Source organism: Hyla sarda, chromosome 10 (genome assembly GCF_029499605.1).
Source record: "Hyla sarda isolate aHylSar1 chromosome 10, aHylSar1.hap1, whole genome shotgun sequence".
NCBI lineage: Eukaryota > Metazoa > Chordata > Amphibia > Anura > Hylidae > Hyla > Hyla sarda.
The window spans coordinates 82,672,276-82,687,828 of NC_079198.1; the positions used below are offsets into that span (position 1 = coordinate 82,672,276).

Genomic DNA, 15,553 nt, shown 5'->3' on the forward strand with positions numbered 1-15,553 from the left:
AGTCTCCTTGAACCATTTATAGGTAAATCTGTTCTCACATTTGCTTTGATGAAGGCTCAGCCTCATGGCACATTGCGTAAAGTAAGTAAAATGACCAAGCTGTGTTCAGCTACATGTGTATCACAATAATTCCTACCACAATATTCTACTTTTCATCTTAGTACATACAATATAACACCAAAGGTATGAGGAACAGTTTACCTGCTATCTTGATGTTCATGTGGTTATCTAGTAGGAGATTTTCAGCTTTCAAATCTCGGTGCACAATATGGCGGCTATGGCAGTACTCCACAGCAGAGAGGATCTGCCAAAACTTTCTCCTGGCTTCTGACTCACTAAGACGCCCATGGTTCGCCAAGTAATCTGTGGAGGAAAGAGTGGAAATACCTTAAGTGATGCAAAGCTATAAATTCCTTATTATGATTCAGACATGACAGTGGCAAGGCATTCATTGATAATTTAAAGGAGATATGTGAAGAGAGGGATTTATTTTTTCAGAAGTATGTACATTGCATAGTACATAAAAAAATAAAGCTCTACTTACCTCCAGCACTCCCATGGTGCCTCTGGTGTCCTGCTTCAGTCACTGTTTAGTCATGCTGCAGCTGCAATGTCCTGCCTTGACCAGTGATTGGATGAGCAGCAGTGTAATGTATTGAGCCTTGGCCCGGCCTTCTTCCTGCTGCCCAGGCCCCATACGTCACACTGCCAGCTCGACCTATCGCCAGCTGGAGAGGGGCAATTAGCTGTGCTGTACCATGACTGTCTACTCCCAAAACAAAAAAAAGATCACACCAGGGACCACCAGAGCAGGACATCAGAAGCCCCATGGGAGCCCTGGAGGCGAGTAGAGATTTATTTCTTTTTATGTACTACGCTATTAGCAGACTGGCAAGACCAAGACTGGGACCAGGCTCCTTACCTAGATCCGCCTTCACCAAATAATGACAGCACAATGCGTAACTTTGGGTGGAGGTTGACCACAGCATTTATTATTATAAATAACATTAACTTTAACCACTTCATTCTGTAAACATAGTTTGTGCGGTATGCTCCACCGACTCCATCAAGCATTAATGCTCCCAAACCTGTCACTTGTGCAAAATATCCTTAATAACCACCCACTGTGACTTGGGAACAAAAGCCGAGACACTGAAAAATATACAAACAACACACAAATCAGAAAGACAACATCAACATTAGGGAGGGAGGGTGGTACACCCTTCAGGACTCTGCAGGGAGAATGGCATCAGTGCTGTGAAAAAACTATAAAAGGTACTGGGGAGGGGTCCAAAAATGCAGGAGCAAACAGCTCTGCTGGAATAGAGGCATACCCATTCAGATCTGCCCAGGGGAGGGAACCAGCCCACTGGACATTGCAAGAGAAGGGAAGGGGCGACTGCAAACCCCCTCTTAAAGGCGCAGGAGCGCATGCCAGTCATAGGGCCCTATTGCCATACACCACCATGCACCTACATATGATATATAAACATTTTTTGTATATTTTTTTATCAGTTTCTATTTTCTTATTGTAATATTTTTATTTTATTTTAGTATATTATTATGGTGGCAACCATCTTGTCTGAGCTGTTTTCTAACAGCATTTAGGGATAGGCTTTACAACAAGTCCCATAGACACAATGAACATCTCCAGACCCTATTCTTTGTATAAAGTACATTTGTAAGCATGCTCTATAACCATAGCAGAGGTCATTCGAAAGGGGAGGCTGAGCTTCTAATGTCTTCTCTATCTACTGGTTTCCCTGTAATTCTGTACAGATCATTTTCCAGCAGTCTCCTTGTCCTCACAGACAGAACAGGAAGTGTCAGCTTAGTTTTAGGCTTAGTGGTCAGAATAAAATGACAAGATTTCAGGATTATTTTAAAATATAGATAGTAAAATGGAAAATTAGAAAGAAAAATCAACAAATATTCTTGATTTACATAAAAACAATTTTTTTTTGTTATTTCTATAAGAAAGCAAAATAAAAACTTTTTTTTAATAATAAATTGGAATACGTTAACAGGGTTAGTACAAATGATGTCTTCCATAATAGAAGTGTTTTTCTGGCATTTTTCCAGGAATAGAACGGCTTCTTCATTCCAGGAAATCTGACTGATTCACATTCTTATCATAACAGACTTTCTACCAGAAAACGTATTAGTGGCATATGTCAAAGTATGGGTCACTTGTTTAAAGAGTTATGCTTGGGTCAGAGGCCATCAGTTTAATCAGGCCGAAATCTACACATGAAACATGTTTCCTGCACTTTATCTCTGATAATATTTTTTATTCCTGTGGCAATCGGATATTACATCCAGCAAGGCCAATTTAGCCAAGTTACGCAGACACATGGCGGTATACTAATGTAATGCATTTCTTGGAAGTCCATTCGGAAGCACGGAAGGGAATGGCGATGATGCTGGTGGAGCTGTACTGATTATCTCCAAGTTTTTCAAAAAGCAGATGTAAGAACAGAGTGGCAGGACAGAATTTAAAGGGGTACTCCACTGGAAAACATTTTTTTTAAATCAACTGGTGCCAGAAAGTTAAACAGATTTGTAAATTACTTCTATTTAAAAATCTTAACCATTCCAGTACTTAGCTGCTGTATGTTCCAGAGAAAGTTATTTTCTTTTTGAATTTCCTTTCTGTCTGACCACAGTGCTCTCTGCTGACACCTCTGTCTGTATAAGAAACTGTCCAGAGCAGGAGCAAATCCCCATAGCAAACCTATCCTGCTCTGGAAAGTTCCTAAAATGGACAGAGGTGTCAGCAGAGAGCACTGTGGTAAGACAGAAAGGAAATTCAAAAAGAAAAGAACCTCCTGTGGAGAATACAGCAGCTGATAAGTACTGGAAGGGTTAAGATTTTTAAATAGAATTATTTACACATCTGTTGTTTAACTTTTTGGCACCAGTTAATTTAAAAAAAAAATGTTTTCCAGGGGAGTACCCCTTTAAAATAAGAGCAAGGCAAAGAATATAGGCGATTTATATAAGAATTATAATTGAAAAGGTTTGTCCCGCCAGCCACAAAGTACGATCAGCGAGGATCCGACTGCTAAGACGCCTAAGGAACACGACAATGGAGGTTCCCATCTGAACGGATCACGGTCACATGTGTGCACGCTGCTTCATTCAGTATCTATAGTACTGCTGAGGATAGCCAAACATTGTACAGTGATCCCTCAACTTACAATGGCCTCAACATACAAAAGTTTCAACATACAATGGTCTTTTCTGGACCATCGTAAGTTGAAACCAGACTCAACATACAATGTACAGGCAGTCCAGATCTGTGAAACGTGTCAATGGCTGGAAGAACCGACCAATCAAAATGGGCATTCACTGGTAAAACACCTGTATTACTGAAGTGTATGCACTGACTGGTGTCTGGTAGTACATGTTCTGTACATTTTACCTGTAACAGGGTTAGCTGCTCTTTTGGACACCAGGTGAGGGCGACTCCATTACTTTTTTTTAGGACATTGCGTGTACTGTACAGGACCCTGAAGAAGCTCCTGTCCTCTACGTAGACCAGTGTTTCTCAAGCAGTGTGGCCCCAGCTGTTGCAAAACTACAACTCCCAGCATGCCCGGACAGCCTTTGGCTGTCCGGGCATGCTGGGAGTTGTAGTTTTGCAAAAGCTGGAGGCTCCCTGCTTGGGAAACACTGACATAGACAGTGATTACAGCTCCCAGCAGATCTTTCTTACTTTTATATGTAAGGATTTGCTTAATCTATATTAGTTATCTACTTATTTTTCTTTAATTCTCACTTTTTCCTATTTTTGGATGACATTTTGGAGCCTTTAGAACCAATTACCAGGTTTCCATAGAGTTCTGGTCTCAACATACGATGGTTTCAACATACAATGGTCGTCCTGGAACCAATTAATATTGTAACTTGAGGGACCACTGTACTTGGTTATCTCTGTCAGTCCTATAGACAGTGAATAATATGGATGATATGGCAGAGCACGTGTTGTGGTGGGACAACTTCTTTAGTGAAGGGTCACAGATGGGCAGACACACAGGGCTTCCCGGCCACAGCCCTGTGTGTGCAGAAGGTTTGGAGGCGGGTTGAGTGCGACAACGTGACTGTGATGGGCAGGCCCGTCTCCAAACCTTACTGAACACACAGGGATGCGTCGGGGGACAATAGCAAAATGCCCTGCTGCCCGGCAGATTTCTCGCAGCTTGAAATACGCTGCATGTTTATGCTCCATGTGGTACTCCACCCATAAGGTATAAATTGCTCTAGTACCTGACCCACGTTTGAGCATTATGAGGGAGATTTATCAAAACCTGTGCAGAGGAAGAGTGGTGCAGTTGCCCATAGCAACCAATCAGATTGCTTCTTTCATTTTCCACAGGCCTCTTTAGAGGCCTGTGGAAAATGAAAGAAGCGATCTGATTGGTTGCTATGGGCAACTGCACCACTCTTCCTCTGCACGGGTTTTGATAAATCTCCCCCTATATGTATATGCTCTCAGTAATCTAGATGCTGAATGTGTGTGTACATCTAATACTGCTTAATGCTGAATACAGTAAGCAGTAATGTATTTGTGTATAGGTAAAAGGCTCTATCAACTTGATGGTCATTATAGATTGTACAGAACTAATATTGGTTACAGTTGTGTTGGAATGGTATGAATATGAAGGAAAAGAAAGAAGTGAAGATTCTTTAATACAGTGATCCCTCAACTTACAATGGCCTCAACATACAATAGCTTCAACCTACAATGGTCTTTTCTGGACCATTGTAACTTGAAACCAGACTCAACCTACAATGCTATGGAATCTGCAAAACGTGTCAATGGCTGGAAGAACCGATATTTCAGAATGGACATTTCACTGGTAAAACCCCTGTATTACTGAAGTGTATGCACTGACTGGTGTCTAGTAGCGCCCCTACAGTACAGGGAGTTACTACATGTTCTGTACTCTTTACCTGGGTCAGAGTTAGCTGCTCCTTTGGACACCAGGTGAGGGCGGCTCCATTTTCCTTGTTTTAGGACATTGCGTGTACTGTACAGGACCCTGAAGAAGCTTCTGTCCTCTAAATAGACCAGTGTTTCCCAAAGAGGGTGCCTCCAGCTGTTGCAAAACTACAACTCCCAGCATGCCCGGACAGCCGAAGGCATGCTGGGAGTTGTAGTTTTGCAACAGCTGGAGGCACCCTCTTTGGGAAATACTGAAATAGACAGTGATTTACAGCTCCCAGCAGATCTTTCTTACTTTTATATGTAAGGATTTGCTTTATCTGTATCTACTTATTTATCTTTAATCCTCACTTTTTCCTATTTTTGGATGACATTTTGGGGCTTCAGAACCAATTACCAGGTTTCCATAGAGTTCTGGTCTCAACGTACGATGGTTTCAACATACAATGGTCGTCCTGGAACCAATTAATATTGTAACTTGAGGGATCACTGTACTTAGCTAGATTGTAATATACTATAAAAAAAAAAAAAAACATAGATCTCAAGGGCAGGTTTTAGACCTGGCCACCAATGGGGAAATGATTATAATACAAGAAGAAATATCAAAGGAGAAGTAAATGCTGGACCAGCCCCAGGAGAATATTAGTTTATACAGTAGGCATGTTCTGCTGATTTATCTTTGTTACTGGGAATAAGATTTGATACTGGAAAAGTTTTGGATTGTTTATCTAATCAAGGAAAATACTGATAGCTTTTTTTTGTCCTTGCCTGGTTTAAAAATCTCATATTCAAGCAATCTTTTAGGGCATTCTGGGGCAATAGGGGTGGATCATTTGTTCAATATCCTGGGCTAAGAGCCATTAGAATATTTAGCTCTATTTCTGGTGCACCCGACAGTGTCCCGATACCAATGAGCACCAAATAATGGGTTATTTTCCCTGTGGTGGTACTGCAAGGCAGAAAAAGGGGGATTCTTGTCTGGACTTTTGTGGTCACAGGATATCCCATAAATGCCTGATAGATGAGGATCCTAGCTATAGGACTGACCCCTATCTTGAGATTAAGTGGGGAACGACTAACCCTCCCCGCCGGACGGTCCCTGCAGCATAGATGGCCCGGACCAGCTCACCCTTCCTTCCTATCAAGGGGAGGTGAGTAGAAAACAAAAAGGGGGGGGGGGGGTCTGGATGATGACGAAGGCCGCAGTGGTCTTCAACCTGCGGATCTCCAGAGGTTTTAAAACTACAACTCCCAGCATGCCCGGACAGCCGATATACGGTAAATGAGGCATTACAGCTGGGGCCCTATTACTTATGCATTGTGGCCAGCTTCTTTAAATTACACCATTGCCACTAGTCCGTGAGATCGACGCTCTCTAAAATATGGTACAACAATAAAGTGGAATAAAAAATATTTTCTTTAGTATTCGGAGAGGATGTTGGGTGCAAATTGGCCTCTTTTCTAAAATGTGAAAACAGATGACGAAACCAAAAGCTGTTTATACTCTTAGACGTGTGAATTTCATAGAATTTTAACCCTTCTTGACAAGCAGGTTAATTGTTAACAATTATCAAAGTTGTTATTAGCGGTAAATATAAACAGGTACCTTGTAATACAGATTCATTGGCAGCAGAAGATCCTTAATTAGGGGAAGAATTATTGGGAGCTGCTCTGTAATTACAGACAGTTCATTAAACCATAATCTGAAATAATATAAAGATAATGCAGCCGTCACCGCAACTTCCACAGCAATTATCTCCTACAAAGGGACGGTGGCCCTATAGCCCTCGTGTCTCGAGTAATGAGAGCCATAAAGAAAGGCACTGCGCTGCTGCTAATATTCATCAGACTTGGTTTTTATTCATTTAGTATTAATTCTCAGAGAATGGATATTGGCCACAGTCTCACAAAAGTTAATTCAGTCAAGGAAGATGAGAACCTGACTCTGGGCAGGTGATTGATATACTTTTAGTAGCTCCTCCAGGTATAAAGGCTTTAAAGGGGTACTCCGCTGCTCAGCGTTTGGAACTCGAGATGTCATAGCACCGGGAGCTCGGGATGTCATAGCCCCGCCTACTCATGCCTTCACGCCCCACCCCCTCAATGCAAGTCAATGGGAGGGGGCACGACCTGAAGAAGCGTCGGGAGCAGCACGAAATAGCTGTTGTCCGAATAAACTGCAAGTCCAGCGCCCCGCTGAATGTTTTAACGCACCGTACCTAATAAAGAAGATTCTGCACACCTTACCATGAGTGCCACCTGGCTTCTTTTCATATGCTTTGTACTGAACTGCATACTCTCTGGATGATAGAGCACCGCGGCATGGCAGAGAGAGGATCTGCAGCTCCGGACAATGTGTTCAGCAGCGCAGGTGTGTGTTTAGGCTTTTGCAGTATATATCAGTGCTGGCTTTCTTTTTCTATGAACTTGGTTTATGAAAGAACAGTGGCCACCAACCTGTGGCTCTCCTGCTATTAGATAAAACTACAACCCCAACATGCTAAGAATTGTAGTTTCACAATAGCTGAAGAGCCACAGGTTGGAGAATACTACCATAGACAATATTATGTGCAATTGGGGCTTATTTTGATTCACAGCTTAGACTGCTCACTACTGCCCTAGAATGCCCTCTATGCTGCTGTTGCTTCTTTGGGTATACTGTAAAGAGACAAAAGAGCCCAACCCCCCTTCTAGTTATATAGTGACTAGAAATAGTGCTACTTCTCATGTACACATGCAACCGCCCATCCTAAATATTTACTTGAAGTGACAGATACGCTTAAATGTTAGTGACAGCTCTTCTGGGGAACCCTGGCTTAAAAATACTCCTCTGAGTATTGCCACATATATACGGCCACCATCTCCACCATCTGTTTTAATGAACAGGATTCATACATAAGGGCAGAAACATAACAGATACCTAGATGGTTTAGTTATGTGTCCTTCATAGCTGCTTGTCAACACCCCTGGCTTCGTATGTATTCCCATAGCCATATTATCTTTATAGTTTGTGTACATTGAAAACGGTTTTCATTATTCTATTTTCACTGAGAATATTCATTCTAGAATGTGTTATTCATAGCAGTATCTCAACAGAAATAAGAAAAATGTGTTACATCCAAGGAACCACACGTCAAACTGCGCCTATCCCTCAAGGCATAGAAAAGTCACATGGAGTCTGCATGGAGACAGTTTAGGGATAATATTTGTGTGTCTGTGGGGTCTGATGGCCTTAAAAGAATCCTATGCAGTGAGAAAAGCAGATTATTCATATTGATGTTTAGTTGACCAACTGGGATCTAAGACCTTGTTGTGTTAAATCAATCTAACTTTTTTACCTTATGGAGAGCCTTTAACATGGTATTATTCAATAAGGCACAAATGGGTTTGATACTACGGTATATATTATACTATGAATCTGCTGTACAGATCCGTAATGCAGTACCCATAGTAAACTATGGGATAATACTATACTGCCATATGTTCCAGGTTTAAAGGACATCTGCAGCAAAAGACAACTTTTATCCCGTATCCACAGGATAAGGGATAAGTGTTTGATCGCAGGGGTCCGACCACTGAGACCCCCCCCCCGCAATCTCCCAAATGGGGCCCCGCATTGCCGCTCTATGTGAGTGGCTAATGCGCGTACCGCTGACCTCTCTGAGGTCTACGGAACACCCCCTCCCCATACAGTTCTATGGGAGAGGCGAGGAGGCATGTACGCTGCATCCCAGCCTCTCCCATAGAACTATATGGAGAAGGTGTGTCGGGCCCGATGTCACTCTGCGGCTGGCTCGGGAGTGCCGCGGCAGAGCCGTGGCCCCAGGCAGGAGATTGCGGGGGGCCCAGCGGTCGGATCCCCCGCCATCAAACACTTATCCCCTCTCCTGTGGATAGGGGATAAGTTGTCTTTTGTGCGGATGCCCTTTAATAAGTATATGTTCAATCAGATGTTTTAATAATACAAATGGTGCTGTACAGAGGCAATATATATATGGCAGCAAACACACACACACATATATATATATGGCTTTGCTGTGTATATAACTTTTAGAGCAAGGCATTAACAATGCTTTAATATGGAATAACTGTATGCACCAAAAATCTGGTGGAATTTTTGCCCCCCAAAAAACCTTACCTGCATAAGTTGGGTCTTGTCTTGCAGAACCTGAGCGGCAGTCATGTTGGCACAATGGAGTTAAAAACCACAGGAAAAGGCTGTTCTGAATGGTTTTCTATAGTTAAAGGGGTACTCTGGTGGAAAACAATCAACTGGCTTCAGAAAGTTAAACAGATTTGTAAATTACTTCTGTTAATAAATCTTAATCCTTTCAGTACTTATCAGCTGCAGTATACAACAGAGGAAGTTGCGTTGTTCTTTTCTGTCTGACCACAGTGCTCTCTCTGCTGACACCTCTGTCTGTATCAGGAACTGTCCAGAGTAAGGAGCAAACCTCTCCTTCTCCGGACAGTTCCTGACATGGATAGAGGTGTCACCAGAGAGCACTGTGGTCAGACAGAAAAGAACAACTCAACTTCCTTTGTAGTATACAGCAGTTGATAAGTACTGGAAGGATTAAGATTTTTAAATAGAAGTCATTTACAAATCTGTTTAACTTTTTGGCACCAGTTGATTAGAAAAAAAAAAATTATATATATATGTTTTCCATCAAAGTGCACCTTTAAGAGGTTTAGCAAGCTGCATACCTGCAAAGTTATTTAACTGTAGCACCAATTCAATAATATCCACAGGATTTTTGTGGTAAATAGCTTGCAAAACTGAAAACCTTGTGGGTCCATGCGCTTTTTAACTGCATCACAGCTGTATCTAGTAGAGATGAGCGAGCTTACAGTAAATTCGATTCGTCACAAACTTCTCGGCTCGGCAGTTGATGACTTTTCCTGCATAAATTAGTTCAGCCTTCAAGTGCTCCGGTGGGCTGGAAAAGGTGGATACAGTCCTAGGAAAGAGTCTCCTAGGACTGTATCCACCTTTTCCAGCCCACGGGAGCACCTGAAAGCTGAACTAATTTATGCAGGAAAAGTCATCAACTGCCGAGCCGAGAAGTTTGTGACGAATCGAATTTACTGTAAGTTCGCTCATCTCTAGTATCTAGACTGCCCCACTTCTGCACTGCGACACCCTACCCTTAGATCAGTGGTCTCCAACCTGCGGACGTCCAGATGTCGCAAAACTACAACTCCCAGCATTCCCGGACAGCCAACGGCTGTCCGGGAATGCTGGGAGTTGTAGTTTTGCGACATCTGGAGGTGTGCAGGTTGGAGACCACTGCCTTAGATGAATGTTCGGGTAAGGAATAAGTATAGGATCATTCATCAGCAGCCCAGGTTCTGAGATATGTTGGATCTTTCTTTGCACCTTAAAAATCTGTTCCGCGCCTACATTCGAGAGACTGCATTTCCAGCTTCACACTCCTTTCTGTATTCTTGATTGAGATAGACAAACAAAGACAGACACGAGTGTGGAAATTCACAAAACATGTCTGGATTATAGGAGCCATTTACAAAGGGGGGAAAAAAGAAATATTAACAGCGCCCTAGCATTTTGAGAGGAAGCGGGGATCCGGGCTAAATGTTCCTTTCAGCAGAGCTGGTAATTACAATCATTCTCTAACAGAGAGTCCTATTGGAGGCTGCTGACCTTCAAGCCTCCTCTGAGCCGTTCCTAATGAGCTGGTTGAGTGATACAGGCAACCACGTCAGCGCTGGAATAATCTCTGCTAAATGTCCCAGTATGTTTTGGAGTCATTACTCAGACCCAGGGGTATACGCACCTGCATTCCTCCAACTAACAGGCAGCACATACACAAAGCAGATTTCACAGCGCTATTAACCCTGCTGCTTCTGGATAAAAAAATCCATATTACAGGCTCTAAGGTATCAATTGTGCATATGCATCGCTGGGAATTAGAGATGAGCGAATTTACAGTAAATTCGATTCGACACGAACTTCTCGGCTCGGCGGTTGCTGGCTTTTCCTGCATAAATTAGTTAAGCTTTCCGGTGCTCCGGTGGGCTGGAAAAGGTGGATACAGTCCTAGGAAAGAGTCTCCTAGGACTGTATCCACCTTTTCCAGCCCACGGGAGCACCTGAAAGCTGAACTAATTTATGCAGGAAAAGCCATCAACTGCCGAGCCGAGAAGTTTGTGACGAATCGAATTTACTGTAAGTTCATTCATCTCTACTGGGAATACAGTCTTCAAGTACGTCTTTAATTGGCATTCACACACACACATATAATATAGACCTGACATATAATGCCCTATGTAACAATAGCTACCTAAGTGAAATACTCACAATTCACAACTTTTCTGTTGTGTTTTGACTATGCGCATCAATATTTTTACATTTTAAGGATATGTTGTCACATCCTTTTTAAGGCTCATTTTAAAGCTTGGAACTGCTGAATTTTATTAACAGATATTTTATTATTATTACACTATATTTTATACATTTATTGCCTTTCCTTTTTGTTATGGAAATTTACTGTTTATTGTAACAATTATATACAGCATCTTCTTTTTTGATAAACCTAATCAAACTGTGAAGACTATACATTTATATATTCATGTTGACTAATAGGTCAATGAAAATTCTACAAAAACTATACTGATGGACTTTTGAGCCTTTATTTTATTTACTTATTTATTTATTTTTGCTATTGTGTGTCCTTTTACGTGGCTATGTTTTCAGCTGTTTTTAAGGGGTGCAGCCAAAGCCAATCCGCAAAAAAAAAAACAAAAAAAAAAAAAAACAAGGGAGATTCTGCACTTCATATCAAATTGGGGTGATGCAACCGTGCAACAGTACATTAATCCCCCAAAAGACACAAGGAAAGAAATGTGCACTCTAAAGTTCATATTAAATACAAGGCATATAAACTTAAGGCGTACCCATCAGATCCAACAAAAAATTTTTTTTTTTTAAATATATCACTCAGTACCTAATCCTGACCATGTACATTTTTATGTGTCTACCACCTTTATTTATTTATTTTATTACACCTGCCAGGGGGATTGATTAGTTGGTACGCGTAAGGATCTGACTGACTGTGATAAGTGTCCAATTGTGATGGCTATATGACGGTGTCACAGCATCTCCAATATGTATGGTATTGTGGGGTATACCTGGTATTGTTAGTACATATCAAAAGTGGTCTAAGGAATGAACCGTGAAAAGCCAGCAATAGTTTTATAGGCACCCAAAGGAACAGGAATCCACACAATATAAGGCAGGTGGTTTTATTGTAATGGCTATTAGCTGTACATTACCTGACACAACTACACAAAATAAACTCTACTGATACCATAAGATGAAGTCAGGACTAGGAGTGCCCTTCTCTGTTGCCTATGTCCAACCAGTAAATTGTGCCCAGCCAACCACTCAGACAATTGCCCCACTGCCTGGAGGGATCTTCTGATTTGCCACCACAAGGTCAAGACATTTGACTGGTCATCTAAACCCCTAGAATTAGTGAGTAATGTGCTACTGGCCTCTGTGACACTGCAAGGGGTTGAACGTGACTTTCCTCAACTAGGACGGCTCTCATGTTACACTTCACCAGGGAGGTGATAAATGATGGCTTGTTAGCAGTCCTATGAACAGAATATTTACAAAGTGCTGTGGATGACGCAGGCAAGCTCTTGGCATCTGCTTGTGATACTTATTCTTCGTCCGGCAGGGGAATTTAGCAATGGAGGAAGGGAGAACGTTGAAGTCACACCAGGGATTACAATTTGAAGTTGAAAAAGAAAAATGAGCACCAACCTTATATAGTAAAGAAATGTCTGAACCAAGTCCTAGAACTCCTCCTATATGCTGCATTTCTAACCTTCTGCATTTCTATGTTAATATATGAAGCCGTTGATAAAATTATATCCCCCTTAGCAACCATTTGTGTATTGCCTAAATACATCTAACATAAGAGAAATAGCTCATTTGCATATGGCTTAAAAATGTGTTTACATGTTTGGTGGCATTGTAGTAAAATTCAAGAATAGTAAAAGTCAAGAAATGGAGGAATACAGATTTTAACCTTTTCCAGCTTATGCAGTAATTTTAGGAGATATCTATAAAATAGCAAGGGATAGGTATTTAGTGAGTAGAGCCCTAGATTTCAATCCTCCAAAATTGGTTATGCATTAAAATAAAGAAATTTACAAATATAAATATTTATGGCTCTCAGCACAAAAATTCCAGGATATGGTAAAAATGGTAATATTTTCTAAAAATGTAAAACACAGAGGGACATTTATCATTGCCTTAACCCCTTAGGACTTAGGGTTTTTTCATTTTTGCACTTTCGTTTTTATCTCCTCACCTTTTAAAAATCATAACACTCAGTTTTCCACCTATATGAGGGCTTGTTTTTACACTACCAATTTTACTTTGTAATGACATCAATCATTTCACCACAAAATCTACGGCGAAACATAAAAAAATAAATTATTTTTGGGACAAAATTGAAAAAAAAAAAAAAAAAAAAGCCATTTTGTAAATGATACCATATAGCTATAACTTATATAGGTTTTATAGCCTTATATAGGTTTTTATTTGTTTTGATGGGGCTTTGTCCGTGTGGTTTATTTATTGTTATATTTTTATAGTTCAAACATTTATACATGTGGCGATACCACATATATGTTTGATATGCTTATGTTTATTTTTGTTTACACACACACACACATACATATATATATATATATATATATATATATATATATATATTATTTTTTTTAAATGGGAAAGGGGGGGAATGATTCAAACTTATTAGGGAAGGGGTTAATTCCCATTTATTAATGCTTTTTTTTTTTTTTACACTAATTATTAGTCCCCATAGGGGACTACTGCATGCAACCCATGCATAGTATAGCATTGATCATTGTTATCGGTGCTTGATTGCTTCAAGCTGCTGATGCTTCCTGGAGCATCGAGCCACCAATCAGACGGCGAGGAGGCAGGCCCTCCTGCAGTCTTCTCAGTTGATTGGTTTTACCGCAGTGGTCCCGCTGAGCTGCCAGGGCTGTTTTTTATTTTAGATGCCATAATAAACTTTGATCATGGCATCTAAGGGGTTAATGCTGGGTATCACCGCAACTGGTGATGTTCGGCATTAGACACGGATACCAACAGCTGATAGCTGCCAGGAACACCAAGCTACGACGCCCGCTCATTTCTGAGCACGAGTCATAGAAGGGGAGCTGGCGCAGGGCGTACCTGTACACCCAGCGTCCTAAACTAGTTAACAGTCTTTTTTTTGCTTATACAGTGGTCCCTCAACATATGATATTAATTGGTTCCAGGAGAACCATCATATGTTGAAACCATCATATGTCGAGTACATATGTCTATGTAAAAATGGTAATTGGTTCTGGGGCCTTGGAACCATTGTATGTTGAATACATATCTCTATGGGAAACTGCTAATTGGTTCTGGGATGACCATTGTATGTGGAGTGTATGGGGAGTGTTTAACAAACCAGGGTGCCTCCAGCTGTTGCACAACTACAACTCCCAGCATGCATGTACAGCCATTGACTGTCTGGGCATGCTGGGAGTTATAGTTTTGCAACAGCTGGAGGCACACTGATAGGGAAACATTGATGTATGGGGTGTATAGTGTGTATATGTATTGTATGTAATGTGTGACATCGCATACAGTACTGTACAGTTCTTTAAATACCTTCAGGGGGGGACAGAATGTCCTCCATTACGATCCTGCCGACTACATCTCTATAGGAAAGGAAGGGAAGGGCAGCCAGCAGCTCATTGGATGCCTGCAGCAAGATGCTCCAGGCTATTGGCTATGGCTGCACATTGGGGGCGGGGCTTACACGGAGCTCACAGTGGAAGCCTGCGTGAGTTAGCAGGACAGCATGTGAGTAACAGGAGGCAGAACGGAGCACACGGGGCACATTAAACAACTATCTGTCAGTTGCTGAAGTTGTCAGCGCTGTCAGATAGCTGTTTGTATGATGGACCCGACACAGCAGCATCATATGTCGAGGCTGCCTTCAACATACGATGGGCTCTGAGAGGCCATCATATGTTGAAATGATCATATGTCGGGGCCATCATAGGTCGGGGGGGTCACTGTATTTGATGCTGATATTTGATGCATGAAACGTCGCGCTAAAACAGTTTTTTTTTTTTTTTGCAACATTTGGCTGTAATCAAATAGCAACAAACAATCTTGCACAAATCAATTTTAGTTTTCACTTTGCAGTGGTAACAGATTTATCAAGTGCAAATGTCGCACAAAAAGTCGCAAATCCATCCCAAAAAAATGCAAATATACACCGGCCCAGACCTGGCTTACAAAACTGCTTTAGGAGAGCACTTTTAAAAAAGTGCACAAAAAATTGCAACTGCGACTTTTTGTGCAGAAAAGAGGTGGAATCATATAAAATGGTTTTCTTTAAAGGTATTTTTTTTGCTTATGCGCGATATGTGATAAATATGTTGCACGTAAGCAATACCAAAGCAAAAATAAATGACTTCAAAACACACTTAAAAATTATTAAACATTTTTTTTTTAAGTAAAGCTTTATATTTCAAATTTAAATAAATAAATAAAAAAAAATT

General features: G+C 41.1%; 1 protein-coding gene across 2 annotated transcripts in view; it reads right to left on the bottom strand.

Annotated features, from left to right (window-relative positions):
• The window catches only part of SIK2 (salt inducible kinase 2), a 167,762-nt gene that overhangs the window by 67,882 nt on the left and 84,327 nt on the right, over nucleotides 1–15,553 (bottom strand). For both annotated transcript variants that reach the window (XM_056541847.1, XM_056541848.1), the window contains exon 4: nucleotides 202–363. In XM_056541847.1, the coding sequence (XP_056397822.1) occupies nucleotides 202–363 (162 nt within the window). The remainder of the gene's footprint in view (nucleotides 1–201; nucleotides 364–15,553) is intronic.